General features: G+C 38.9%; 3 protein-coding genes across 6 annotated transcripts in view; 1 reads left to right on the top strand and 2 right to left on the bottom strand.

Moving 5' to 3' along the window:
* LOC111867247 (probable asparagine--tRNA ligase, mitochondrial) overlaps positions 1–4,745 on the bottom strand; it is a 28,198-nt gene extending 23,453 nt beyond the window's left edge. For 2 of the 3 annotated variants that reach the window (XR_004513312.1, XM_023856921.2), the window contains exons 1-3: positions 3,420–3,569; positions 2,593–3,164; positions 2,025–2,490 (exon numbers count right to left, since the gene is read on the bottom strand). Coding sequence is in view for 1 of the 3 variants with exons in the window: in XM_023856921.2 (XP_023712689.2) it covers positions 2,025–2,490; positions 2,593–3,164; positions 3,420–3,563 (1,182 nt within the window). In the remaining 2 variants the exon portion in view is untranslated. Of the gene's footprint in view, positions 1–2,024; positions 2,491–2,592; positions 3,165–3,419; positions 3,570–4,113 lie in introns of those variants that run through there. The other variant, XR_004513313.1, reaches the window with a different exon arrangement.
* A 176-nt stretch (positions 4,746–4,921) lies between these two features.
* The window catches only part of LOC111867248 (vascular endothelial growth factor A-A), a 68,784-nt gene continuing 47,292 nt past the window's right edge, over positions 4,922–26,413 (top strand). The window contains exon 1 of the mRNA XM_033752609.1: positions 4,922–5,659. The gene's annotated coding sequence lies outside the window, so the exon portion shown is untranslated. The remainder of the gene's footprint in view (positions 5,660–26,413) is intronic.
* The window catches only part of LOC111867246 (tryptophan 2,3-dioxygenase), a 38,337-nt gene continuing 18,790 nt past the window's right edge, over positions 6,867–26,413 (bottom strand). For both annotated transcript variants that reach the window (XM_023856919.2, XM_023856918.2), the window contains exons 5-9: positions 14,959–15,096; positions 14,308–14,529; positions 10,967–11,216; positions 8,574–8,667; positions 6,867–8,469 (exon numbers count right to left, since the gene is read on the bottom strand). In XM_023856919.2, coding sequence (XP_023712687.1) covers positions 8,274–8,469; positions 8,574–8,667; positions 10,967–11,216; positions 14,308–14,529; positions 14,959–15,096 — 900 coding nt within the window. In that variant the 3' untranslated portion in view covers positions 6,867–8,273. The remainder of the gene's footprint in view (positions 8,470–8,573; positions 8,668–10,966; positions 11,217–14,307; positions 14,530–14,958; positions 15,097–26,413) is intronic.

Genomic DNA, 26,413 nt, shown 5'->3' with positions numbered 1-26,413 from the left:
GTGGGGGACACCCACTCTGTGGAGTCCAGTAGAAAGAGCTAATCTTAATCACCGGGCAGAAACAAATCCAGTTTCTTAAATGATGTGTTCTTTAGAATACCAAATAACGGACAGAGCCCAAAAACCCACTAATTCTTCAGTATCATACAACATCATAAGAATTTAGATAATCAAGAATACACCCTATTCAAACTTCAGACACATTTCATCCTCATTATGTGATTCCTACACATTTTATAAATGCTGTCAGAAAAATGAAATGAAATTTCCCTATTGCTATGAATTACTAAAATTCTCAGAATAAGTCAATCTTGTATGATTTCTTAACACACTCTCTCCATATCTAACCTGAAGAAAAATACAGTTAATTTGTTTCAGAACATGGTACTACAGCCACAGATTCAATGTGACAAGGAATTTTTGTTACACAGTGTATTTGAAGTTGGTAAATTCTAAACAAAAAAGGCAAACCTACAGAAGTATTACAGCATACAGAAGGGCATTAAATTTCTGCAAACATTGGATAATTCTTGCAGTTATTTACAACAAAGCATTCTATATGAGCTTGGCAACTAATGATATTTTCCTGGAAATCACAATATGAATTAATCACACTGGACGAAGTTATGGACAGCAAACATGACTGTTATGTGGTACTTACCTGTCTTGAAAGATATAAGCCTGCACTCTAGACATAATGAAGGTGGTGGCTCAAACACCTTTCAGGGCGATCGCACATCAACTGCATCAAGACAAGCATCAAGACACGAGACAAAAGATGCAGTCTTGCTTCATTCATGATTCGTCAGCATAACGCTGACATCATCATGACTCAGACCACTGTGTGGCAGTTTTTTTCAAATGTGCTCCTTTCTTTGTGTCATATCGCAGATACCAAGTCTTGAATGTTACATGTCTCAATGCATGCCAGTGTGTGGTCTGCCTTAGGGTTTGTCAAAAAAACTATACATTTCAAATGAAAAGCTGAATCATTTAAATTTCTATAGCGTCTTCACTTGAACTGGCAGATTTTTATTCCCCACCAATGTTGGTTTCTTTATGAGAGGAAAAATAGAGCTGGTAAGCTATACTGAGTGACAACCGCTTGTTGGAGAAGTTAGTGCCAACTTTTGCAGATAGAGAGGGTGGTTCACGGTCAGCGCAATGGATCTGCAGTAAGTACAAGTAAAGGTATCCCTGTAACAGGCTGTGGAGGTCCATAAGGTTGTGAGATGTTGAGGTTCCCACATTTTCTAGAAAATTGGCTCATAGATGGCAGCAAGGCTGTCAGCCCTACACACCAACCGCCCTTTACCCCAAAGAATATTCCAAGAACATTCCTGGTACTCATTTCTGTTAAGAGGCTGAATTGACCCCAGGGCCATAGTGCAGCTGGAAGGAGTAGGTAAATTGAAAAAAAAAAATCCACCTCATCGGGATTCGATCCCGAAACCTTCAAGCTTGTAGCACAGTGCCCCACAGCTGTTGATCTCAGTTTTCTAGACTGGAGCTGCTACTTTTCCATTCAAGTAGCTCCTCAATTATGCTCACGAGTTGTGAGTGGACATTCCAGACCCACTATTTTTTCAGAAAATCTGGCAGCACCGGGAATTGAACCCGGGACCTCTGGATCTGTAGCCAGAAACTCTGATCACTACACCATAGAGGTGGTCATATAAAACTGCATACAGCCAGAATAAAGACCCTGCTTATTTGCACAACTTCTGCCTACATTTTTTAGTTCATTAACCAGAATACACATTCAATTCAAATGCTGGCACTGCTGAGCAAACTTCCTCCATAATTATTCTTCTGGGCAAAATGTACTTCATGAAATTAAAATTGAGATTTGAGGTTTTTGTTCTTATACTGTACTGATCAGGGTTTTGACACTCTGTAATCTGATAAGTGGGTCACCACCATTTTTATGGAACACACTGACTCCAATAGAATGTCATAACACAGAAGATCACATTATGAATACTGCTATTGTTAAATTATCTTAATCTAATTACTTTAAATACCTTTGAGACATCTTGTAAGCTCTGTTTCATATAGAATGGCTTGATGTCATGAGGCCAGTCTACTACAAAGACAGGGCAACCACCAGCATGTTTCACAAGATAAAGTTCATGTTCTTTCCCAAACCCTTGCCCCCTCTCTACCTGTGAAACAAAATTTCCTGAATGCCTATCTAAGATGTCAATTGCCTCTTCATATGTCATGACTTCAAAAGGTTTCTCAAGAACAGATAATAATGAGTCTTCATTTCCAGCTGCTGAACGCAGTGTTCGAACATCATCAGTACACTTTCCCACAATTTTGCTTGTAACATCTTTTATCAAATTTTCCATCACTTTCACGAGTTCCTCTAGTGATTCAATAAAAGCTGTTTCTGCTTCTACCATGTAGAATTCAGCTAAATGCAGTCGAGAACGAGAGTTCTCTGCCCGGAATGTTGGCCCAAATGTGTAAACCTTACTCAGGCCTCTGAAAACCAATTAATTTAACATGATTCATAAGAACAGAAAATATGATCATTACAGAATGATTCTGACTACTTTTTAAAATTAAGCTAATAAGAATAATTACCTAACAACAGCCTCTAAATGCAGTTGTCCTGAAACAGTAAGGTAGGTCTTGGAGTCAAAATATGCTTCATCAAATGACATTCCATCTTTTGCCATTTCTTTAACCAAATTTTCATTATCAGGAATCACTCTAAAGATTTCACCTGCTCCTTCACTGTCATTTGATGTTAAAATTGGTGTATGTATGTGTATATACCCATTATTACGAAAATGTTCATTAATAGCATGTGATGCTGCATCTCGAACTCTTAATAAAGCCCCGAAAGTGCTTGTCCTGGGTCGTAAGTGCAAAAACTGCCGCACATAATCTGGGGAATACGACTTTCTAGGAGCAAATGGGTAACCATCTATCACAATACATGGCCCAACTACAGTTAAATCCTCAGCTGCCAACTCCAACTGTCCATTTTTATTCATCTGAAGGGAACCTGCTGCTTCAACTGCAGCACCATATGTCAATGTTTTGGGTTGTTTAGATTTAGAAATCAAAACTTGCAGCCCTTCTAAGCAGGAACCATCAATTATATCGATAAATACAATGTCCTTCATCTTCCTCATAGCTTTCACCCAGCCCTGAAATAAACCAGTTGCCTTTTTACATCACATCACTTACTACATCTGGGCACAACTGCTCAATCTTCATACTTAACCTTCTCGTCGAAAACAAATCAACTACGTCATTATTACATGCAAATGTAACTTATGCCGCAACTTTCTATCAAAATCTAAAATACTTTTAACTAAAAAACGATGNAAGCCTTCAGTTTGGTGGTACCAATAAGCGTGGACCAATTTCAACGCCCAGAATGAAAATGTTATACCAGTAACCTTAATTGACAAATGCGATCCAACCGGTTCTAATTTATACACATCTACAATTCTTGTGTTTATATGTGCTCTGCCTTTTGTACAAAAGGCACTTTTGCGATAAAAATTCGCAATACGACAATTCCGCACTACCCACAACGCCATATTTGATAATAAGTATGGCTAATATGGCTACATCCGGCTGGTGAACAATCGATGCTCACAGGACAAAATCGAATACAAGTTATAATATCGAAAAATTACTTGCGACCTATCACATACTTCAAATTGTTACAAATAATCAAATATGTTTATATATACATATATATTTCACATTACGCTAGACAAGCGGAAGATTTTGATCGCTTAATTCGTTCGGAAGATAACAGAGCAATGGATATCAACCCATGTGTCGTGGCACGTTATTGTTTTAAAAAACGCACTTAAATAAAATTCTGGGTTTTTCATCACATTTCCATGGTATGCATCACTTCAGCCAAGTACGGTGGAGGTCAAATTTCGAAGTGATCGTGATGATTTTCTCTGAGCGTATTGCGGCGTTTATTCTGTCATGCTCGCCGAAAGCGAATTCGCGGATCGATTTCGTTTTCCTTAGTTCCTCGAAACTAACAATATGGTGTGAACTGGTAATATGAAAGGTGCAGAGAAGATGAAAGTAGCCATCTGACAGCTTCTATCAAGCAAATGGACCTACCAAGTACTCCTTGACGTCCTTGACTGCTTACACTTAGAATGCCGAACTTCTTTAGTTCATTACAGACCTTATAGACGTTACAGACGACGCTGGCACTCAACGTCAGCCCGCTAAGCCAGAAGCTCGAGGTCTGCATACTGAAGCCCTTGCTCCCGACCACCACAGAGAGGGGGCCAGCTCTTCCTAAGAAGAATCCTACTCGCGGGCCAGCAGCAAAATAATAATTAAAGAAAAAATGTCTTTCTGAAACTGTACTCGCACAACAGCAGACCTTTCCAGTTTTTATTAAGAAAATCGGTGTGCCTTTCCGGTCAACAACGCGGACGCTGAAGCAACTTGAAACCGTGGTCCGTTCACAAATCTGGACTGAAGGCAAAGCATGGGTCAGTGGCCGACTCATGATGAATATTTTTTAAAGGAAAGGTTGAAATTTTGAAGAAAATTAGACTGCATAAGCATGGATCTTGTTGGAAGTTATAGCTGTTGAACATTCTTACTGCTTTGCACATAATTTTGCGATGACCAAGAGATCACATAGTAACAGAATAGTTTGGGCCGTGCTGTAGCTCAAGCGGTTAGTCGCTGGCGGCCCGGGTTCGATACCGGTCTGGTCAAGTGGGATTTGTGGTGTACAAAGTGGCGCTGGGGCAGGTTTTCTCCAAGTACTTCGGTTTCTCCTCCCAATCTTCATTCCACCAATTGCTCCACAATCACCCTCAGCTATCATCTGGGGCTGGTACAATAGGCCAGAAGTGGCTGCAGTACAAGGGACTTATTCCTACCCCACTAGCAATATAAAAAAAAGAACAATAATTTGTTTTCCCCGTGCTGACGACAATATTCGTGTTGTGAGAAGACCCTGTTTGAAATCTTTTGTCATATTGTTATCTGGTTTACGGAATTGTGTAGTAATCTGGCAGGTGGGTGCCAGTGTTTCATAGGAATACACTGCCTCCATCGTCAGCTGAAGTGAAGCACTGTTTTGCTCTGAACTTTAGTTCCTTTCTATTGGACAACCATATGGTGTCATAACAGATGACCACAATACAAATCTTCGTTGCGGTGGGAACCTCAAATCTTGTACCATCATTGTACATCACACCATTAGGTGAGAAAATCCAGCAGTCAGATGTTAGTTTATATCAAGTATGAATTGAATGTCAAGGCCAGTTTAACCGTGGTGCGATAGTGCTGTTGCTCTTTTCTGCTATAATGAAATAGGCAGGACTTTTCTCATCCAGTACACACACCGGAAGATCATGAATGCATACTAGCAGGCTTGCCGAAAATTGCACATCTGTCAGTGTGCCTTATGTTTCAACCTCGATGCTGAAACCGAGCATGAAAGTACCGGGAAGCGTGTTTTTAGTTTTAGTAGTTGTCTGAGTGTTGTTTAATTCGTTCCAGTAGTTTGGACCTTGTAGCATGGAATAATATTTTTATGAATGAATGATGAATTGGAAATGATGTGGAATGAAGCAACTGTGGACTATTTTAAGCCATAGGCATTTCCAGGATTCATCCATGGGGGTCAGCCAGTTGTGAGGTGAGCCCAAAATCTTGGTTACAGACTTAGGATTAAGCTGTTTAAGGATATCTACTGATCGTTGTGGAGTGTTCAGGTTAGCAGAATACTATTTTTAGATATATTTTTATTTATATTATTAATATTTAGAATGCATTATTATTTCATATTATTATGTAGCACTGTGCTACAGCACACATAAAGTCTTCAAATCACATGTTAAGTCTTCACAGGCTGTCTTCTAATTCTTCGTCAACTATGAACTTCTTGTGGCCATATCCTACTGAGAACTGACTCGCTTTCTTGTTTGCGTGCTTCTGCTGCTACTACTGCTTGTAACTCATAACTGCTATACTCCTCCAGCTTGCTACTATCCTCTTGTTTGTATTTCTTCTGTCACTACTATTCACACATAACTGCCCTGAATGAATTCTGTCACTTATATAGCCGCAGAATGGACATGGGCCTGCAGTAAACACATATCACGTGATCACTATCCAGCCAGTCTATTTGTGCATTGGTCAGATCTACAGAAAGCACAGCTTCCTCCATTGTTGTGTGTCAGACCATGTTGCCCGGCAGCACGTTGTTCAAATCCATTACAGTATTTTTAATACCACAAATATTATGTAACTTTATCACTTGATAACTGGTAATCAACTCATACATGGAACATGTCTGTGTAATAATTAGAGGTAAGAATTATTCTCTGATAGTCATATGTTTATTCTAAAACTGATTGTATTATTTTTAGTCAGAAGGAATTAGTGCGAGTTGGGGAACCAGGTGACAGAATATTGTTTGGTAGAATACAAATGTGTATGTTTATATGAGAACAGAACTAATGGTGTTGATGGAGTTGAATGGTCAGCTCTAGTTATTCTGCCTTCAGAAAATTAGTCTACATTACACAGGAAGACGGGTGTTTTTCAAAGCTTGTCTGCGTTTGGTAGTGAAGGCAGATATTCCTGCTGGGAAATGAATCCCAGCTTTGCAGCTCAAAGTCCTTTGCTGGGTACAGTTTATATAAAAAAAATCCCTTTAATTTATTTCCTTTTCTCTCAGTTTGGTTTCTTCACAACAATCGCTAGTTTTTCATAGTTTGAATCATTTAATCAGTCATTTAATGCATGAAGTATTTACTACATGGCAATATGATAGCAGATAATAGAATAGTGGAAGAAGGGAGTATATGTTCTTAAGATTATCTTAATAAATAAACAATCTCCTTATTTCAGGACAGTTTATTTTAAGAACGCCAAGACAAAGACTGGGAAATTTCACTAGTAAATAATAAAATAATAAATATTGTGAGACAGATACTGATGTGATACGTTTGGACAGGGAAGAAGTATGAGGAATGATTTGTAATGAGTTTTAGTAAAGGGGTGAAATTTTGGAATATATTTTTATATTCTTCTGTTGCACATTAAGCTGTATTAGCAAAAAAATGTATGTTTAGTTAAAAGAGAGTTACAAAATTTTTGAGTATAGAAACAAAACTACATTTAAATTACCAGTACTGTATCCTGTTTCATTTCAAGTGAATGTCATTTTTATACCTTCCCTGTGTTTGTTCATTACTAGTTTATGACTGTTGAATGTCATGTTCTGCTGTGTCATTATTGCCTCTGAGTTATTTTTTCTATTTCATCCTTTATCTTTCCTACAGTACTACCAACAGTACATAATCTAAGCACCAACATATGTCTAAACAACACAGGTATTTCAAGCACTTACTGTTGCTGTTTGTTAGTAGAATTCTGAAGAACTTTTACCATTGCCACTGCTAGAAGGTGTGCTTATAACATGTCATCATACTAAGTTCACACTTAATGTTACAGTGCTTCGTTTTTCATCATCACATTAAAATATCTCATGTGCACACCATGTTGTTTTACATTATCCTAAGGAAAATTAATGTACTTCCCTCAAGTTTTCATATTTTACACAGATTTTCCACCATACTGAGCTTCAAAAAACTACATTTAATAGGTTCTCTAATGAGTGTTGTGAAAATTGTTTAATTATTAACATATAAAATGGAACCCATTGGTTGACTCAGGATATGTAAGTGCTGATTGCTTAGTAATGAAAAAGGATCTTTGTGTTTTAAGGTTAAACACTGTGCCTGCTGACATAAATTCTAATCTTATATTGTTCAGACATTATACAGTACATATATGAAGGTTTCAGAACTTGTGAGCAAGAAACATTTGTAAGTACAATAACTGTTCTGATTCTGAGTCATGAGCAAGGCTGTCAGTGTAAATTAAGGCACTGGGTCTGCAGTTTGTGTAGACCTACACTTTGACACCAGGACAAAAAGAGTTTGTAATCTGGTAGTTTTAATAAAATTGATTAAGATGAGCAGTGAGTATACTTATGATTTTGGTCCATCAGTAGGTTTAATTTCTTCTACTAATTACTATCCTATCAGCACCACTGGATAATGCAAATGCACTTTTTTCAGTTCTCCAATGGAGGGAAGTCTTCCTTTAGTCTCTAAACACCCTAAAGAACACATTTTACGACAATGATTCAAGTGTAAAGACCAAGTCCATGTTGAATCCAGCACTGTAGAACTGATCTTCAACAAAATTGCTCATCTGTTGAACTATACATTAAAATTGTGTCATATAGACGCCTCTACAGATCTCTCAAGAGCCATATCAATTTCTTCACTTCCTGTAGTATCATTCCAGCTTCCTATCAGATCTCTTGACATGGACAGCTTGGTCTTCATATGCCGTGTTAGAGGAGGTATATATCCACGTGGAATCAGAAATGTTGATAAATTGAACAAATCCAAGAACACTTTGTAACGGTCACTAGAACAAAAATATTATGGTATGAGTTTGAATTTATATTTCTTCGCTTTAGTAGATTAGTTTATTACCAAGTATTGAACTAGTTTTGTTTAAAGAATTCTTACCTGAGTGTGGAGCGTAGATACTGGTAACCTGAAGAACCACCTGTTCCCAACTGTGCTGAACCAATCATACGTTGCACCATGATCACATGATTGTCTGAAATGAACATTCTTTTAAACATCTGACTTCTGCGCTGTTTTTAATAGCAAAAGAAAAACCTGCAAAAATTTGTTTAGAAAACTTAATTGGAAAAGACCACTTTGGAGAGAGACATACAAGAAAATAATATTGAGAAAATATATTTCAGGATTGTAAATTGGATTAAGGAGAGTTGGGATCAAGTCAAATGGGGAGTTTCTGAGGCAATATTAGTCAGCCTTCGGTTCCATGAAATAACAAATTTCATGAATCATAACTGTCAGTTACTAGGGGAGCACAGTGTAGCAGAGAGTTAGTTAATTAGACAAAAAATTGTAATGGCTGGTGAACTCATCGTAATACTCGTATAACTTAATAACAAAGTCTCAAGCCCTCCCATAACGGAGTAGCTAATGAAAAGTTCAGTCCAGTGTGACATACGAGTTTACAACACTTCAGCCCTCATTCACCTTACATGTTTCGATTCAAAAGAATCATCTTCAGAGGCGCACCACTACGATAAAGAAACACTGTCACATAAGATATTTTAACAATATGCACTTTAGATATGACTAATGCTCTCTATATAAATTTTGTTATCACAGTTGGTTTTGAAGTTTGTCTTAGGCACTCACAATGGCGCTTCTTGAAGTGTAGATTTACTGGTTAATCTGACTGGGGTTTTCAACTGCATGCAATATTGTGTTCACTTTTCCATACAGTAGACTCCCAACATAGACTCATAACATGTGGTTTCAGTTACACAAAGAAGTTTTCTCCAATAATCTTTCATCGCAGTTTATCATTAAATATAATAATTTACATTTACCTTTCTAACTCAAATCTAATAAACATAGTTTTAAACCAAATGTAAATACACTAGTCATAATGAGATACAGAGGATTAGATTAGAATAGATTAACGGGGTAGTTGGTAAACAATCTTTGAACACTAGTGATTTACTGACCGTTGTGCATCCCCTTGCTATGCTTAGACCTCTAGCAATCACACTTCAAATGGAGCAGAGTATTTTTCTTAATGAGGCTTTCTGATAGTCACTTGGCCTCATGAAATGAAGTCGAGATGATGAAACTTTAAGTAAGGTAGAACCTTATGGCTTCATAGAGTATGTGAGGCTGTTTCATCTTTGTCATAGCACCTCTCACAGATGGAACTGTTTGTTAGTCCCAGTTTGAATAGACAAGGAGAATAATCGTTTATGAACTGAAACATGTATGTCTGTATGTGATTCTAAATTGTTATATGTATTTATTGATTGGATATGATGAAAGCTTGACAGATTAAACTTCATTGTATACTAATGGGGAGTTTTGTTAAATAAATTAGTGAACTCATGCATAGATCTGCTGTGTCAAATAAAAAAAGAAACAACAAATAACCACTAGTGTTATTATTATGTAGCATTACTAACATCACTTGGTACATCATTGGTTTGTCAGGGTTCATAGATGTGGGAGCTGCCCACAGTACTAATAAATACCAACTTAACTATATGTTATATCTATTTCCATGATATTCTTTGAATATTGTCATTAGTAAATTAATTCCACTTCTATCAAGTAGTGATACAAGGACTTCTTATAAGTACTTGCATGTTATGTGTGTGTGTGTGTGTGTGTACATGCACACATGCATGACATTAACCCTTTGCAGTCCACTGTCCTGCTCTGCATGACTTTTTTCCAGCCCATTCTTTTTTCAATACCAGTCCATTGGCATGACACTGGTTTTGTGCTATTGTCTGTTTAGGTGAATGTATGAACTAATGATCTCTACTGTTGCATGTTATGTGTGTGTGTGTGTGTACACATGCATGACATTAACCCTTTGCAGTCCACTGTCCTGCTCTGCATGACTTTTTTCCAGCCCATTCTTTTTTCAATACCAGTCCATTGGCATGACACTGGTTTTGTGCTATTGTCTGTTTAGGTGAATGTATGAACTAATGATCTCTACTGTTGTCAAGAAATGACATGACTACATTTACAAAAAGTTACAGAACTGGACAATGGAAACCAGACACTTCATAATTTTATTGAGATTTTAGAAAATGCTTTCTCTCATGTAAGATATTTTGACCAGAGTTGAATTTTTGTTTTGCAAACTTCTAATAGTTATAGAATATCTGATGCTTATTAACTCCTAGTTAAAGTGAAAAGAACTCAAATTGTGAATCCAGTGAAATCATTAATGATATTTAATATAATAATTGTAGTCACAATAAAATGTCGGAGATTCAGATCAAAGTCTGTTTCTGTCACTGACCAACAATGTCATAGTCATACTAGATACTTACATCTCCATTTTGTTATAAGGGAGTCAATATCCATAAGCAGCATGAGTAATTGGTGAGGTTGGTTAAATCGGGGTTCATCTCGATAAAATGTGATCATAATAGCTCCTTGCATTGCCCTGTGAGAGAATCGTCTCTCTCCTCTTGATACCAGGGCTGCATGAATTGTTGGATCGAAGATTGAGTCAAATATTTCCTTACGTTTCTCATAATCCATGAATTGATGTTGGCGCACAGTTTCATTTACTTGAGACTGGTGGAAATAAAGTAGACATAAATTACTCTTTACTCTTAATTTAACATATTATTAACTGTTTTATAACGTAAAGTTTCCTTCATGTTTTCTTTTACTGGTGTTCACTGCTAACCAAACTCAGACTGGAAAACAAAATATCAAAGGAACCATGGATGATATCTGTGGAATAAACAGAGCACGTTCATTTAACCCTTTGAAGCACAAATTTATTGTAAACAATATTTAAAATGTTGGTTCATACCTCACAGGAAATGCATGATATCTCCATTATAAAGACCAATTTGTTAGTGTTGCTTAGCGAAATAATTGCTTGTTAGTGTGAGAAAATACAGATTTTTGGCAGAATGCAATGATTTTTAATGGTAGATGGTACATGTAGTGACCATGGGGCTTTAAAGGGTTAAATCACAATTAGTACACAATTATATTTGACACCTTCAAGTATGTTATTGAAATAGAATATAATATTTCTCTTTGCATTAACCTCTTTTGAGTGATATGCCCATCTTTATTTTGTGTGTGTATGTGTATATGATCTCTTTTTTTGTGACTCTGTGTAGTCAGGTAAAAATTTTCTGATATTTCGGAGGAACATTCTGTCTTCGTCCGAAATGTGCCACGCCCAGTGCTGGTAATGGACCAATGAACTTGCAGTCTGACATGTGACAGGTGTTTTCTGTGTGGTCTGCACCATACAACAATAGAGAGGCTGTGTTTCCTGTGGGTGGTCCGTGCCGAGAGGATATGAGAGAATACGGGAATGGGAATTGATTTCACTTGAGTTCCAAAGTTCCAAGGGAACAGCAGTGTGGCCAGAAGAAGAATTAGGAGACTTAGTGTGTGATGTTACATGTGCTGTAGTACATCGATACTGGGAGTGTCTAACTTAGTGAGACTTTTACAATTCCTGTGTTATAATTCCGTTGCCAGGAAACAGATAATGAAGACTAGTGGAAATGAACTGAAAAGATTAGTGTGAAGTGATTGTAAATTGTGTAAATCAGTAATAGTGTAATAATTATTTCTAGTTACAACCTGTAGGTGGTTAATAAATCCAATTACCAATCTGAACCCTGTCTTTAGTCACTAATGCACATAACAATATATATATATATCTTGTTCCTACTATGCTTAGCCTAGTAGTAGGTGAAACTACACTTCCATATAATGGTGAGCCTTTCTATGCAGCAAAATGTACGCAGCAGTTTCAGAAGCTATTGTTATTCATGTTACATTATCTGTCAAATTTGGTGGCTAGAAAATCACTTCGGGATATTGCGGCTGCCTGGCAGTTTTTCTCAAGATGTACGCTTTTGCGTCAGTCATTTTGAACATGCTCTGACATATTCACATTTCATTATTTCTATTTGTACATCTTGCCTGAACTGTTCTCTGCCAGTACAATTATGAGAGCCATCTAATTACTGTGATAAAGGTAGAGGTGAAAGAAAAAGCTATCCCTGTAACAGGCCGTAGAGGCCCATAGGGTTGTGAGACTTCAAGGCTCCCACATTTTCTTTAGACAGTCGGCTCACAGATGGCGGTAAGATTGTCAGCTTTATGCGCTGGCCGCCCTTTACCTCCCCCCCTCCCTCAGGAAGATTCCTGTACTCATTTCTGTTAGAGGCTTAGTCCACCCCAGGGCAGAAGAATAACGTCTCCTGGGATGTGGTGCCATGCTGATCTTGTGTGAATCGACGTTTTGGAGGGACATCACCTCCATCTTCAGGGTTAGAGAAATCCGCAAAGAAGGAAGTAGCATGAGCTTCTACATGGTGCCACATCCCAGAAGACGGCATTCTTCATAGTCACTACCGTGAAAAAAAAAGAAAAGAATCTTACATAATAATGCAGGTTTGAAGAAACTGTCAAAGTTTGAACAGAAAAGTGACTCATCTGTCTTCCTAAATGCCATGTGTCTTTTAAAGTATGTACTCAACTGTGAACAGCAGTTTTCATATTTCGATTCTGATTAGTGAGGGTTTACTGTACCAAATATTTTATCGCCCAGTCACAAAATTCAGATGGCAAGCATTTAACAGTGGAAGAATATCAAATTTCTGACTTCTGGGTTGAATAAATGTTGAGAAAGAATTTTAAAAAAGTGCAATATGTGCTTTGTTTAGGTTCACAGCATACCTATTTATTTATGATCTCAAAATTTGCTGCCATCTTGTCACTAAATTAGTGCAAAGGATATCCTTTATTGAATTTGTGTTTTAGTAGTATGATATCCAGATTTCTTTCTTGTGTTATTTGTAGTATGCATGCTAATAGATCACTGTCTCTGGCTTCTGTGTTGTGCACATTTTCAGTTACTGGCTAAACAGTCGATAGATACTGGTAAAATTGTCAAAAGTTGTGCATTTGCCAGTGCTTTACGTGTTTAGCCTTGAGACTAAACCTGAGCCTAAGACTGCAGACAAATTTTTTTCTAGAAAAAGATATATGATTCTGCATGCTATACAGAAATGTGTTATATGACTGAAATAGTATGCAATCCCTAATTTCTTCTTACATTTTAGAAAGTTTGATGTGCATTCTAATATGAAGTATAAGAATCACAAGAACTATTTTAGAGTGGAAACGCCTTCTAAATATGTTCTCAGCAACTTTACATAACCTCACCGATCTAGATGTTCATTTATTGATGATACAAATGTATTAATGCAAGTCTAATTACACTACAGCTACGCTGTGTAAGAGTCTGAAATTATTTTTCTTTATATTTCATTAAATATTCACAAAACTGAATAATGCTCAAATAAATGTAACAGATCCTAAAGAAGTTTATAATTTATTTCATGTGTCAGTTTTCTTTTTGCCGATCTATTTGTAAGAAAATAGGTTAAATTTGATTTGAGCTTCGTATAAAATAATGTGCATATTGGATGATACAAACCAAAACTGAAGTCACCAAACAAGACTTAATTTTGTCTTCCTGCACAAAATTTTTACAAAACTGAAATATGTGATGGGAGACAGGCATGGCTGACCTCTCCTTATATTATTCATAATAACTCTTTTTGTTGTTGTCCAATCTGAAATATTTAATTGCAACTGAGTGTAGAGCGCATGATGGTTTCACCTCTGCAGCTTTGTGCTGTTTAGCCAACAGTGTTCCAACAGCCTGTTTGTATTTTCCCCAGAAGTTGAAACCATCTGCTTCAAGGCCTGGAGTGCGCTCCAACCATCTCTCTATCAAGTCGGCTAGTGGAGCCTCAGTTTCAGATTTCTCAATAGCTTTCATTGCTTCAGGGTCATTTCCAAAGGCACATGAATACTTCTGATTGTATTTTACCCGATGCTCCTAAATGCAAACAAGCATAAGAGGAGGAATTAACTTCATATCTACAAATTTTAAGGCTGAATACTAATTTCAGCCTTTATAAATCTGGAACAGGCATGCACATGTATTAAAATGTTACAATACTGAAACCAATAAAAAAATCCTCTCTATAGAACAATGAAAGAAAAATGCATACGTGTCAGATAATGAAAAACAATTTAAGAAAATCGAAACATGCAAAAAGAATAAGAAACTGAAAGCTATGTTTAATAAATTAGTTTTATTTCCTATTGGAATGGTATTTTTTTTTTCAAATACTCTGTACGTTATAAGGTAATAATTATACAAAATTCTCAATTACTTTATCTTTGTTTTCATATTTGGTAGATCAGAATTATACAATTAAAATGTGGGGACAGTTTTGGCTTCAGTTGTTATCATGTCACTGACCTGTTTAACACCTAATTTGTTCTCTAACAATCGAAACTGGAGGCTCTGGAAGCCAGATGCTGGAGACAAATAATTTCGAAAGTCCATGAAGTCCAAGGGAGTCATTGTTTCTAGGATCATCACTTGATCTACCAATAACTAGAAAATAACATGCGAATAAAACAATTAAAGAAATTCATTCTAAGGGTTTATGGGAGTATTGGGTTCATAGGAAATCGGAGCACATCCACCGCAAATTTGTATTACATAATTGTTGGAGATAGATTGAATATCACTGTGAACCACTGATATGTTATAACAGCATATAATACAGCTTTGCTCTTAGCTCCTTCTAATCTAATCTAATTAGGCATCACATTATTACAGGCACAAATATTGCTCTAGTAAAAGGCAGTACAGATTGAAAAACGATCATAAACGAAACTGATAAATTGGTTCACACTGTGCTTGTGAGAAAGGAACATAGTTTTTATTTCAACAATTTTATCACAATCCCCTTGTTGTTCATTACCGTCACTTTATACCATAAAATTAATAGTTCTTGACTGAAGCAAACCGTCTGTTAATTACATCTAATTTTCAAACTGCATACTGTTTATTGTAAGTATAGCAGATGCCACTGGGAATCAGCTTGTTGCATCACATACCCTTCTAGGTTTACAAGCACTCTATAGGTATGCTGAGTAAATTATATTAATAGATATTATAAATCTAATGTAAAATTGGACCAATTTTTATTTGGTAAACTGTACTTTTGTTTACCCATGTTTTTGATTTTGTAAATATATTTGCAGGTTGTTGTTTACTGGTTCCTTTTCATTACATGTTCAGATCTTTGCTTAGATTTTCACTATCTTAAGTTCTTTTTACTTTTCCTCGTCCCTTCAAGGCAAATCGTAGGGTTACTAGCTCAAATTAGGCACCCTCGTCATCCTTTTCAATTAATTATTCTCAGATCATCCTATCATTCAGTGCTATATAGTAGATACTGTGCTGCTAAACAAGCAATAAAAAATTTTAATAAATTTGAACCAGATGACAGATTTTCATGGTATGAATATCATGTTACTATGGGGCATTCCACCTTTGTGGAAGTAAGTAAATTTAGAAAAATACTATTACTCTTGAATGCATATCAGTAGGCTTCTGAAAAGTATGGAACTTTTATTTATTGTGGTAGATTTTCAGGAAAATACTTGTAGAAAATAACAATATGGTGGCTAAGCAAACTATTTTGGTAGAAATGTGATAACAGATTAACATTGTAACTTAACGTTTAAAATATGTTATTAAAATGCTATAATCCTGTAGAACCAGAAAATTCACTACCAACAGCAAACGTTTTTAATATGAACAACTAACAAACGACATGGAGCTGAGTCCTTCATGAGAAGCTAAGAGTTGGTCAGTCACTCAAGATACTGATAAAAGAAAACAAAGAAACAAACTCTATGGTTTTAGTCCGCAAGCGAACTATACCGACCGAGCGACTGCCGCTTGTAGGCGAAGTTAGTGCCAACTTTGGCGGATAGAGGGTGTCGCATGGTCGGCGCAACGTATCCCCACGGCCGTTAATTTCAATTTTCTAGACCGGAGCCGCTATTTCCTTGAAATAACTCCTCAGTTATCCTCACAAGGCTGTGTGGGCCCCATTCCAGACCCACTACTTCTCAGAAAATCTTGTATCACCCGGGAATCAACCCGGACCTCTGGATCTGTAGCCAGGAAGTCTGACCACTAGACCACAGAGGCGGTCCAGTACACTCAGTCTCCGTAAATAATGCTACCTTCTATACTCTTAGCTATGAAATGCTCGTTTGCGGGATGCCCTTAAGTTTCTTTCACATGTCACACTTAAAAGCGGACTTACCCGTGGATGCGCTCAGATTGGTGTCCGTCACACCAGATTGTAGGCGATTTCTACGGAAGCACGACTGCACTCCAGGGAAAAGAATCTCCGGTGCCCATTGTATAGGTGGATGAGTGGGCCCCAGAGCAAATGTGGACGCTGTGGAGAAGAGAAAATTCTCTTACCCCTACCGGGAATCAAACTCTGATTCCTCAGTTGTCCAGCTCGTAGCATAGTATCTATACCGACTGAGTTATCCCGGCTCCCATAATAATAATAATAATACAAATAATAATAATAATAATTCAGTGGGGCACGCGGTAGTGTAGTTGGTTGAGGTACTATGCTAATAAGCCGCGAGGTCACTGGTTCGAGTCCCGATGAGGTAGATTTTTCAGTTTCCCTAATCCTTCCAGCCGCACTATGGCCCTGAGGTCGACTCAACCTCTAACAGAAATGAGTACCAGGAATCTTCCGGGGGGGGGAGTAAAGGGCTGACAACTTTACTGCCATCTGTGAGCGGATTGTCTAGAAAATGTAGGAGCCTCGACGTCTCACAACCCTATGTTCCCTCACGACCTGTTACAGGGATAGCTTTACTTTTTTATCTTAATAGTAATTAAATTGTTAATTATTTATATGCCAGTCAACAGGAACAAATCTAATTACAGAAAGAGCACAGTGTAGATAGTAGTAGTTGCATTAAGGACAAACAGAACATAATGACAACAGCTACGTAATAATAATAATAATAATAATTCAATTAATTCTTTATTATTTATGTGCCGAGCCAACAGCCACAAGGCCAATTACAGACACAGCACAGTGTAGATGAAAATAATTACATAATGGACAAACATAACATAAAGTCAAATATTTATTACAGGTAAGGAAAACACATTAATGCAGACAAGGAAACAGACGAACAGAGTAATAATAATAATAATAATTTCATTATCACATATCTTAGTTACTATTGACAATTGAGAAATACGAAGCATAGATATTTAGAAATAATAATAATAATAACACTTTCTGTCACTTTCAAATACTTGATCTTGGTCATATAACTGAAATTAAGAAAAAATTTATAAGAACTGCCAAATATTTCGCTGTATTGAGAAAACATAAGTAGCCGGAAGTAAAAGTAGTTAATAGACAGAAGGTATACAGTTCATTGAACGCCATAAACCTCTCCTGTAATAAGGTTATCGTACTGTAGTTTTTGTTTGAAAATCCTCACATGAACTGACTCTTTTATGGTTTCAGTTGGCATCAACAAATCGAAACATGAGACAAGGTGCTAGACAAGGCCTGTCCAACCTGTTTAAGACCTGAGCCAACTTCAGACATTCATATGCAGCGGAAGGCAACAGAAGGTTTCAGATTTATATGTAGACCTACACGTAACTTCATGGTTAAACAGTGCGTGAGCAAATAGAAATGTATATGAAATATTAGCCGGAAGACTTAAAGGGAAGAACACCCTGGGTGACCTAGGCATAGATATTAAATTACACTTTGAAGAAATGTGATTTGAGGATTCGTCGGTTGTGGATAGTTTCTGGTCTATGAAATTTGCGAATAATGCAGTTGACATTCGGATATTCTAAGAGGCGAGACATTTATTGACCAGCTGAGCGCCAGGCAGTTTCTCATGAAGGTCTATGCTACATGAAGTTATTTTATTTATTGAAGGATAATTTAATGAAACTGTCAGAATCTCACACTATGTATAGCGTGAAAGGTTGAAAGAAAATGAATGATGAACAGGGAAGGTTGTGGTAGGGAGCGGTAGTCGCCTAGTTGAGATACTATTCTGACACTAGCCTGGAGAAACTGACAAAAGAACACAAAATCACGGTCAGGATATTGGTCTTCCGAGGTATGAACCGAGTACCTCACAAATGTAAGGCAAAAACTTTATCGGTTGAGCCAGTTTGCGCGGTATAGGCAGTTAGGTATGTTAGCAACAGTATCACTTATATCAATGTATTGAAATTTTTATGAAATGAACATGGTAATTTTTATACGCTCAAAAACAAAACACTGCCTCCACTTTCGAAAGTTTCTTGATGCAGTAAATAAACGAAGATTGTCTGAATTTAACACTGACGGTTCTTTTTTGTAGACTTGGAAACTACGCCTTTGTAGATTTTTATTCACCTTTTATAGATTTGAAAAATATGTCTTTGTAGAGTCGAAAAACACATCTTAGTAGACTCGGTNGTCTCCGAAACGTTGTGTTTTAAAAATGAAACAGGACTGTTTTTTAAAAAATAGACAAGGCGATGGACAATGTCCAAAAACATAATACTTATATCTTTGTATACTTGGTAAATTCTGCGTTGTAGACTTTTTATATTTACCTTTGTACATTTGAAAAACACGTTCTTGCAGACTTTTTCTTTTCACCTTTGTAGATTTTGTAAATCACATCTTTGTAGTCTTTGACAAACACGCATTTTAGTCTTGGCAAAACACGTCTTTGTAGACTTTAGTTGGAGGTGAGTGGTCAGCTTCACGACCCGGCCGCTTAACCGGGGAAAGAGCCCCCGGTACCCATTGGATAGGATGTTGAGTGAACCCCAGAGGCGGTCTGGACAACTTGGAGAAGAGAAAATTCTTAACCCTACCGGGACTCGAGCGCCGACCCCTCGGTCGTCCAGCCCTTAGCCAGTCGATATACCGACTGAGCTATCCCGGCTCCCCAGCACGTCTATGTAGATCTGACAAACACGCCTCTCTAGAAGAGTGACATTCTTCCCTTCATAGCGGTAATAATGTCTCTATATATAAAATATACGTGGCATGTGGCACTAGCTCCATGATGCCCGCTTGCTGCTTGTTGGCTAGTCATGTGTCAGAGAAATTCGTCACGACCAATCTGCTTCCGGTTCTGACGTCACCGACTCGCGCAACAGGCTCGCAGATAGCTCTTCCGGTCTCAGGTACTGTGAGTGATTATATCACTGAGTACTCTAAGCAGATTACGAGCAGTCTAGACAGATGAAGCCACATATTTTTATTTCAAATTTAGAAAGTTAGATATTTTTACCGTCCCATCTGGATTCCGAAATAGAGTGCTGAAGATTAGGGTAAGGTAAATGTAAAGTTGTCTCTGTGCTTAACTAATTAAGCACTACACCGTGAAGGCGTATGAGGGAGTGGATGCACAGATTTAAATTTTCTTGACCGCGGCACTAATTGGAGGTGAGTGGTCTGCTTCATGCCACTGCTGCTTTACCCNAACTTCGCTGACAAGCGGTGGTCGCTCGGTCGGTATAGTTCGCTTGTAGACTACAGGTCATGGAGTTTGTATATTTGCAGCTACCACTATATTTCATGTGGCCGCGCCANAAAATTCTCGGCCCTACCGGGACTCGACATCCAACCCCTCTGTCGTCTAGCCCGTAGCCACTGGCTATATTCACTACGCCATCCCAGCTCCTAAAGATTAGGATACATGATCGTTTTTCTGCTCCTAACACGTCTGTAAAACCTGATCAATTAAGGGAAAATGCAACCTGACCAACTCCGTGGAGTAGAGTCCTTCCGGTCGAGAATTTCCACACCAGGAACGTGTGTCCTGGCAAACGAGCCAGAATCGACTGCTTACCGCTTGCCTATTCCGTCGTGCTTGCTCGGCATACTCTTCAACCCTGAAGACGGAGGTGGCATGTTCCTTCGAGGAACGTCGGTAACTTTCTACCAGGCTATAAGGCCCGGAAGCTTGTATACTTCATAGTCATCGGTCCGAGAACCTCACATGGCACACATTTTTATCTGTGAAATTTATTTTGTTTCGGGAGCTGAGTTAGCGCGGAAGGTATAATAAGTACACCACAGACTGGACGGACGAAGAGTCATGGTTTCGTTTCCAACGTGGGTAAAAGGGTTTTCACTTCTTCACAGCGTTCAGACCGGCTCTCGCCCCCCCCCCGCCTTCTGAATGGGCACGGGGTTTCTTCGGGGTAATGAGATCGTGGCATCAACCTGAGTACTCACTTCTGTCTAGTCCCGAGTTCAAGAATACGTGGAGTTATACCTCCATTCGCCCACCCATCTGCATGGCAAGTTGTATATTTAACTGTAACTGAATTACGTTTACTTTATTCTTTCTCCGTGATACTGGTTTTGGTGTAGCGTAGTTGGTTGAGGCACTATGCTACAAGCCGGCAGGTAGCGGGATCAAATCCCAATGAGGTGAATTTTTTTCAATTTACCTAATCCTTCCAGCCGCACTATGGCTCTGGTGTCGTCTGAGCCTCTAACAGAAATGAGTACCAGGAATATTCTTGGGGGTAAAGGGCGGCTGACAACCTTACCGCCATCTATGAGCCGATTATTTAGAGAAAATGTGGGAACCTCAACATCTCACAAACCTATGGGGCTCCACTGCCTGTTACGGGGATAGCTTTACTTTTTTTTTTTTTTTTGCTTTTACTTACCAACAGATAAATGTATCATAAGAAAGCACAAATGGTATAATTTGGTTTGAGAGTCATTCATTCTAAAACATGCACGAGCAGTTTTCTTCCTACATCAGAGTCGAGTGATTTGCAGTTCCATTTTAGAGACAGAGAGAGAGAGCTAAAGACATGAGTGTAATTAGCTTCCATTATAGTTTTCAATAAATCAAGCCTTGACAGATGTAGCACGTGAACAAACCACTGTATATTCTGCATAAGAAGAAATTTTATGCGAATGTTTTATCAGGAATCCATGACCCACAGAAAGAAAGTTCTCCAAATGATATAAAGCGTTGCGATGTGATATTTCTAATTCATACAGATGACCTGTGGGATGACGAAAGATAGTTTACTAGTTGCCTAATTCGCTAATGCGTTTTATGGGAATGTTTACTCTGTACTATAATGATGCATTGAAGTACGTAGAATAAATATGTTATACTGCGCGCTAAATATCATGTAATAAAATTTTAATATATTTGTATATTTGCGGAACGCCTCTGTGGTCTAGTGGTCAGAGTTCCTGGCTACAGATCCAGAGGTACCGCGTTCGATTCCGGGCGCTACCAGATTTTCTGAGAAGTAGTGGTTCTGGAACGGGGTTCACTCAGCCTCGTGAGGATAATTGAGAAGCTATTTCAAGTAAATGGCGGCTCCGGTCTAGAAAACCAAGATTAACTGTCGTGGGGATTCGTTGCGCTGACCACGTGACAGCCTCTATCCGCAAAATTTGGCACTAACTTCGCTGACAAGCGGTGGTCGCTCGGTCGGTATAGTTCGCTTGTAGACTACAGGTCATGGAGTTTGTATATTTGCAGCTACCACTATATTTCATGTGGCCGCGCCATAGCTGAAGGGGTTAGGCACTGGCTTCCAACCGCGGCGGCCCGGGTTCGATCCCGGGTCTGGTCAAGTGGGATTTGTGGTGGACAAAGTGGCGCTGGGGCAGGTATTCTCCGAGTATTTCGGTTTCCCTTGCCAATCTTCATTCCACCAATTGCTCCACAATCACCCTCACCCATCATCTGGGGCTGATACAATAGGCCAGAAGTGGCCTCAGTACAAGGGATTTAGTCCCACCGCACTAGCAATAAAAAATATATTTCATATGTTGTGGAAAGGAAGTTGCGTCATCGTCAATTAGTGATGCAGATCGTTACGTCATCAATAGAAACACACTTCCAGTATTCGTACACCTGTGGGAAATTCATAAACACGTAAAGAGGACTTTCCTGCAGTAAGATCACCTACTATAGGTATACCGTACTCTAATTCCTACAGCAGATGGAATTTGCTGCTACTAATTTTCCTGGAAACGTTGTCCTTCGGCCTGTATGTCGCGACATTTTGAATTCAGATACGTTCATACTCATCAGTAATATATGGGGTTCTAACTGCGGTAACTACCGCTCAGTCGGTACAGTGCCGGGCTACTGGCTTAACGGCCAGGGTTCAATTCTCAGCACGGGTGAGAGATCTATCTCTACTCCACAACGTCTAGGCCAAATATGGGGTTAACCCAGTCTCCTATCTAATGTGTTTCGGAAACTTCTTCCGCACTGAATAAAGCGGCAGGGGCTTGAAGCTAAACATTTGGCTCCATCCGGTGCCGAAGTCCGGAATGGTGAAGTCACACCTCCATTCCCCTATACGACTTCATGCATGGTGCTTAATTAAGCACAGGAAAAATGTCTTTTGCTTATATGAATGAAAAACTTAACGGTGTGTGAGGAATACTATTAATATAGTTTGCATATGCACATAACTTTTTAACAGATATTTAACTACGATTTACATATTGTTACATGTTCACCAATTGCTAGGCAACGTCTTGGTAAGCAAGTTTCCGCGAAGACAGATTCTTGGTAAATAGTCCGTTGCTAGGTTACACAACAATAGATGTGGCTGTGTTTTCTCTGCTGTCTGCGCCAAAAACAATATAATAACGAGATTATGCAATCCGTTTCTAAGCAACCGCTGGGTAAACACATTTCCGCCTATCGGACCGTACTATGAAAGCGGTGACGTCATCAACAGTAGAGGCGGTGTTTTCCGTGGGGTCTGTGCAGAGTGCTTAGAAGGGGGTGACAGAATCAGCTCTCACTAGATCCGTAATGACTTACGCTAGTCTCGCCTGGGAGTTTGCGGCAGACACCCATCTAGTGAAATTGCAGCGCCTGCAAAACAAGGTTCTCCGCACCATTGGAAATTTTCCAAGGCGCACACCGGTCCGCGATTTGCACATGGAATTTAAAATCCCGTACGTTTATGACTTTATAACAAAATTATGCAGGAAACAAGCAGAAGGCATACAAAATCATGAAAATGAAAATGTTCGCAACATCTGACAAGGCGAAGCCCGACACAGAAAGTATAAGAGGCTTAAACTTGGCGGCGGACACGCATACGACCGTTCAAGTGACCAGATTGCTGTGGTAGCGAATACTGCTAGAAATAGGACATAATCTGCTGTACTGAGCCTGGATTGACAGAGGCCTTGTATACATTGTACATAGAAATAGGAATTAAGATTAAATTGTAAATACTGACAATGTACTTACTAACACAGACTATGACTGACAAATGACAGATCCGACCTCTCGTCAGAGATGGCGCCCCAAATGAACAGGACAGTAACTTTCATATAAAGAAAAAAAATCTGGTCATGAGCCCCAGTCGGGACTCGACACCAAGACAGACAGACTGACTGACCGTCAGTCGCAATGTGACTTTGACGTTAGGGGAAATTACGAGTCAGTCGTAAGCTGGAGGAGTGAGTACAGAAGAATTTTTAGTTCCGATGTTCAAGAGTGATTGAAGACGAAGTAGCTAGAAGACTTAATAGTGATTTAAAGTGCTAATTTATTTGTTGAGATCCGTTGCTAGGAGACAACTAATGGAAGCTGAGAATCAAAGTGCGTGTAAAACGGTGGACTAGAAAGAGTGTAATTCAGCGATAGCGCTGCATTTAACTGTGAATAAGAAGTTGTAACCAAGGTGCTAATAAATCATCCGAACTAGAACCCGTCATTTTCATCACGTGTACCACTCTACACATGACAATATTCATGTGTGCCAAATTGTGTCAAGGGTAAAACCCCTACTATCTAATTCCTTCCGCTACCATTTGGTGCGGGGGGGCACGCGGTAGCGTAGTTGGTTGAGGGGCTATGCTACAAGCCGGAAGGTCGCGGGTTCAAGTCCCGATGAGGTCACAGGATTTTTTCAATTTACCTAATCCTTCCAGCCACGCTATGGCCCTGGGGTCGACTCAGCCTCTAACAGAAATGAGTACCAGGAATTAATGAAATAATTTTCCTGGGGAGTAAAGCGCGGCCGGTGCGTAAGGCTGACAACCTTACCGCCATCTTCGAGCCGATTGTCCAGATAATTTGGGACCCTCAGTGTCTCACAACCCTATGGGCCTTCACGGCCTGGTACAGGGATAGCTTTACTTTTTCTACCATCTGGTGCATTCTGTTTCCACAAACGAAGCCATTGCATCATAAGCTAGTTTGTTATGTCTGTGTTACTATTCACTTTAATTAATACATAATCGCATACACAAGTGACAGTTGAACCATCAATAAATAAATAATTCTAAATAAGTATAAATAAATACATAAATCAAAGTCGCATGATACAGTAGTAATCTATACAAGTTGTTTGTTGGACCGTGCCCACACACACATGCCCACAATGCCACCGATAGGGCTTCAGGAGCAAGATCATTGAGCTGTTCTAACTAGGGATTGGCCTTCACACACCCACTTACTACTGCTATATTATCCGGAATAGAACGATATTTCTTTCTGCACGCAAACTCTGTTATCAAATTCTTGGGATCAAAGTTGATCTTGATGCAACGAAATAACTGGATTGAACAAGAATACTCGGTATCGCCTTATATTCTGTTACAAGTGCTAACCGCAGCATGTAAGTCCTATTTCTATACACGGGGTATCAATCACGGCAGAGCAAAACGCTTTACATGCAGCAGTTCTTCTTCAATCTTTCTCAGATATAGTTTTGCAACATTTGAGAAAGAAGAAAGCAGTCTGCTTTTACCGGTTCTCACGGTCTCTTCGCTTGCGGATTTCTTATAATTTTCCTTGTACCCTGAAGATGGAGACGATACGTTCCTCCGAAACGTCGGTTAACACCACATATGCATGGTGTCAAATCCCAGAAGACTGCTTTTTTCATAGTCACCGCCATGAAAACCTCAAATCTTAAATTTGAGAAAGAGATTTTTTTAGAAAACGCGGTAACGTTCCAAATTTTTAATATTTATTAGCCCCATAGTGTCCGTTTGTTGGCTTTACTTTTGTTTGGATTTTAACACGAAGTGTGTATATATATAAACAAACCAAACTACGTGGTTTTAGTCCGAAAGCGAAACTATACCAACCGAGCGACCGCCGCTTGTCGGCGAAGTTAGTGCCAACTTTAGCGGATAGAGGGTGTCGCGTGGTCAGCGCAACGGAGCTTCACGGCTGTTAAACTCGGTTTTTTGGACCGGAGCTGCTACTTTTCCATTCAAGTAGATCCTCAATTATCCTCACGAGGCTGAGTGAACCCCGTTCCAGAACCTCTACTTCTCATAAAATCTGGTATCGCCGGGAATCGAATCTCTGGATCTGTAGCCAGGAACTCTGACCACTAGACCACAGAGGCGGTCAGGTTACGTATGCAGGCTTTGTTTTTACGATGGACCGTTTTGCAGGAAAGATACGAAGTCCCGGTTGAGTGTACTAGAGTGGCGCAGGACAGAACCAAATTCGGTCATAACTTATGGCGAAGTCTTAAAATATAAAATAACGTTATATTTTAGCGTCCTGTTGCACTGATTTAAGTCCATGATTTATTTAATCCGTCTTGCAGTGCATACACTCATTTATCTCCTTCTCTCCCTCGCACTACATGTTTCGGCATAACAATGCCATCTTCAGGTGCTTACTTATCCACGTCAAACCAGTTCATTGCATGCCATGTTCACACATTAAAATAACTAAAATATGTATCTATCATATACATTGTCAAACGTTAAAAATATTAAAATTGTTCAGGATACCACATCGCTACGTCGCCCCTCACTACGTCAGTCACGCCCATTCTCCTTTGTTGGAGCACT

The sequence above is a fragment of the Cryptotermes secundus genome, unplaced genomic scaffold, assembly GCF_002891405.2.
Source record: "Cryptotermes secundus unplaced genomic scaffold, Csec_1.0 scaffold1250, whole genome shotgun sequence".
In the NCBI taxonomy this organism is placed as follows: Eukaryota; Metazoa; Arthropoda; class Insecta; order Blattodea; family Kalotermitidae; genus Cryptotermes; species Cryptotermes secundus.
This window is presented reverse-complemented; position numbering and strand designations above follow the sequence as displayed.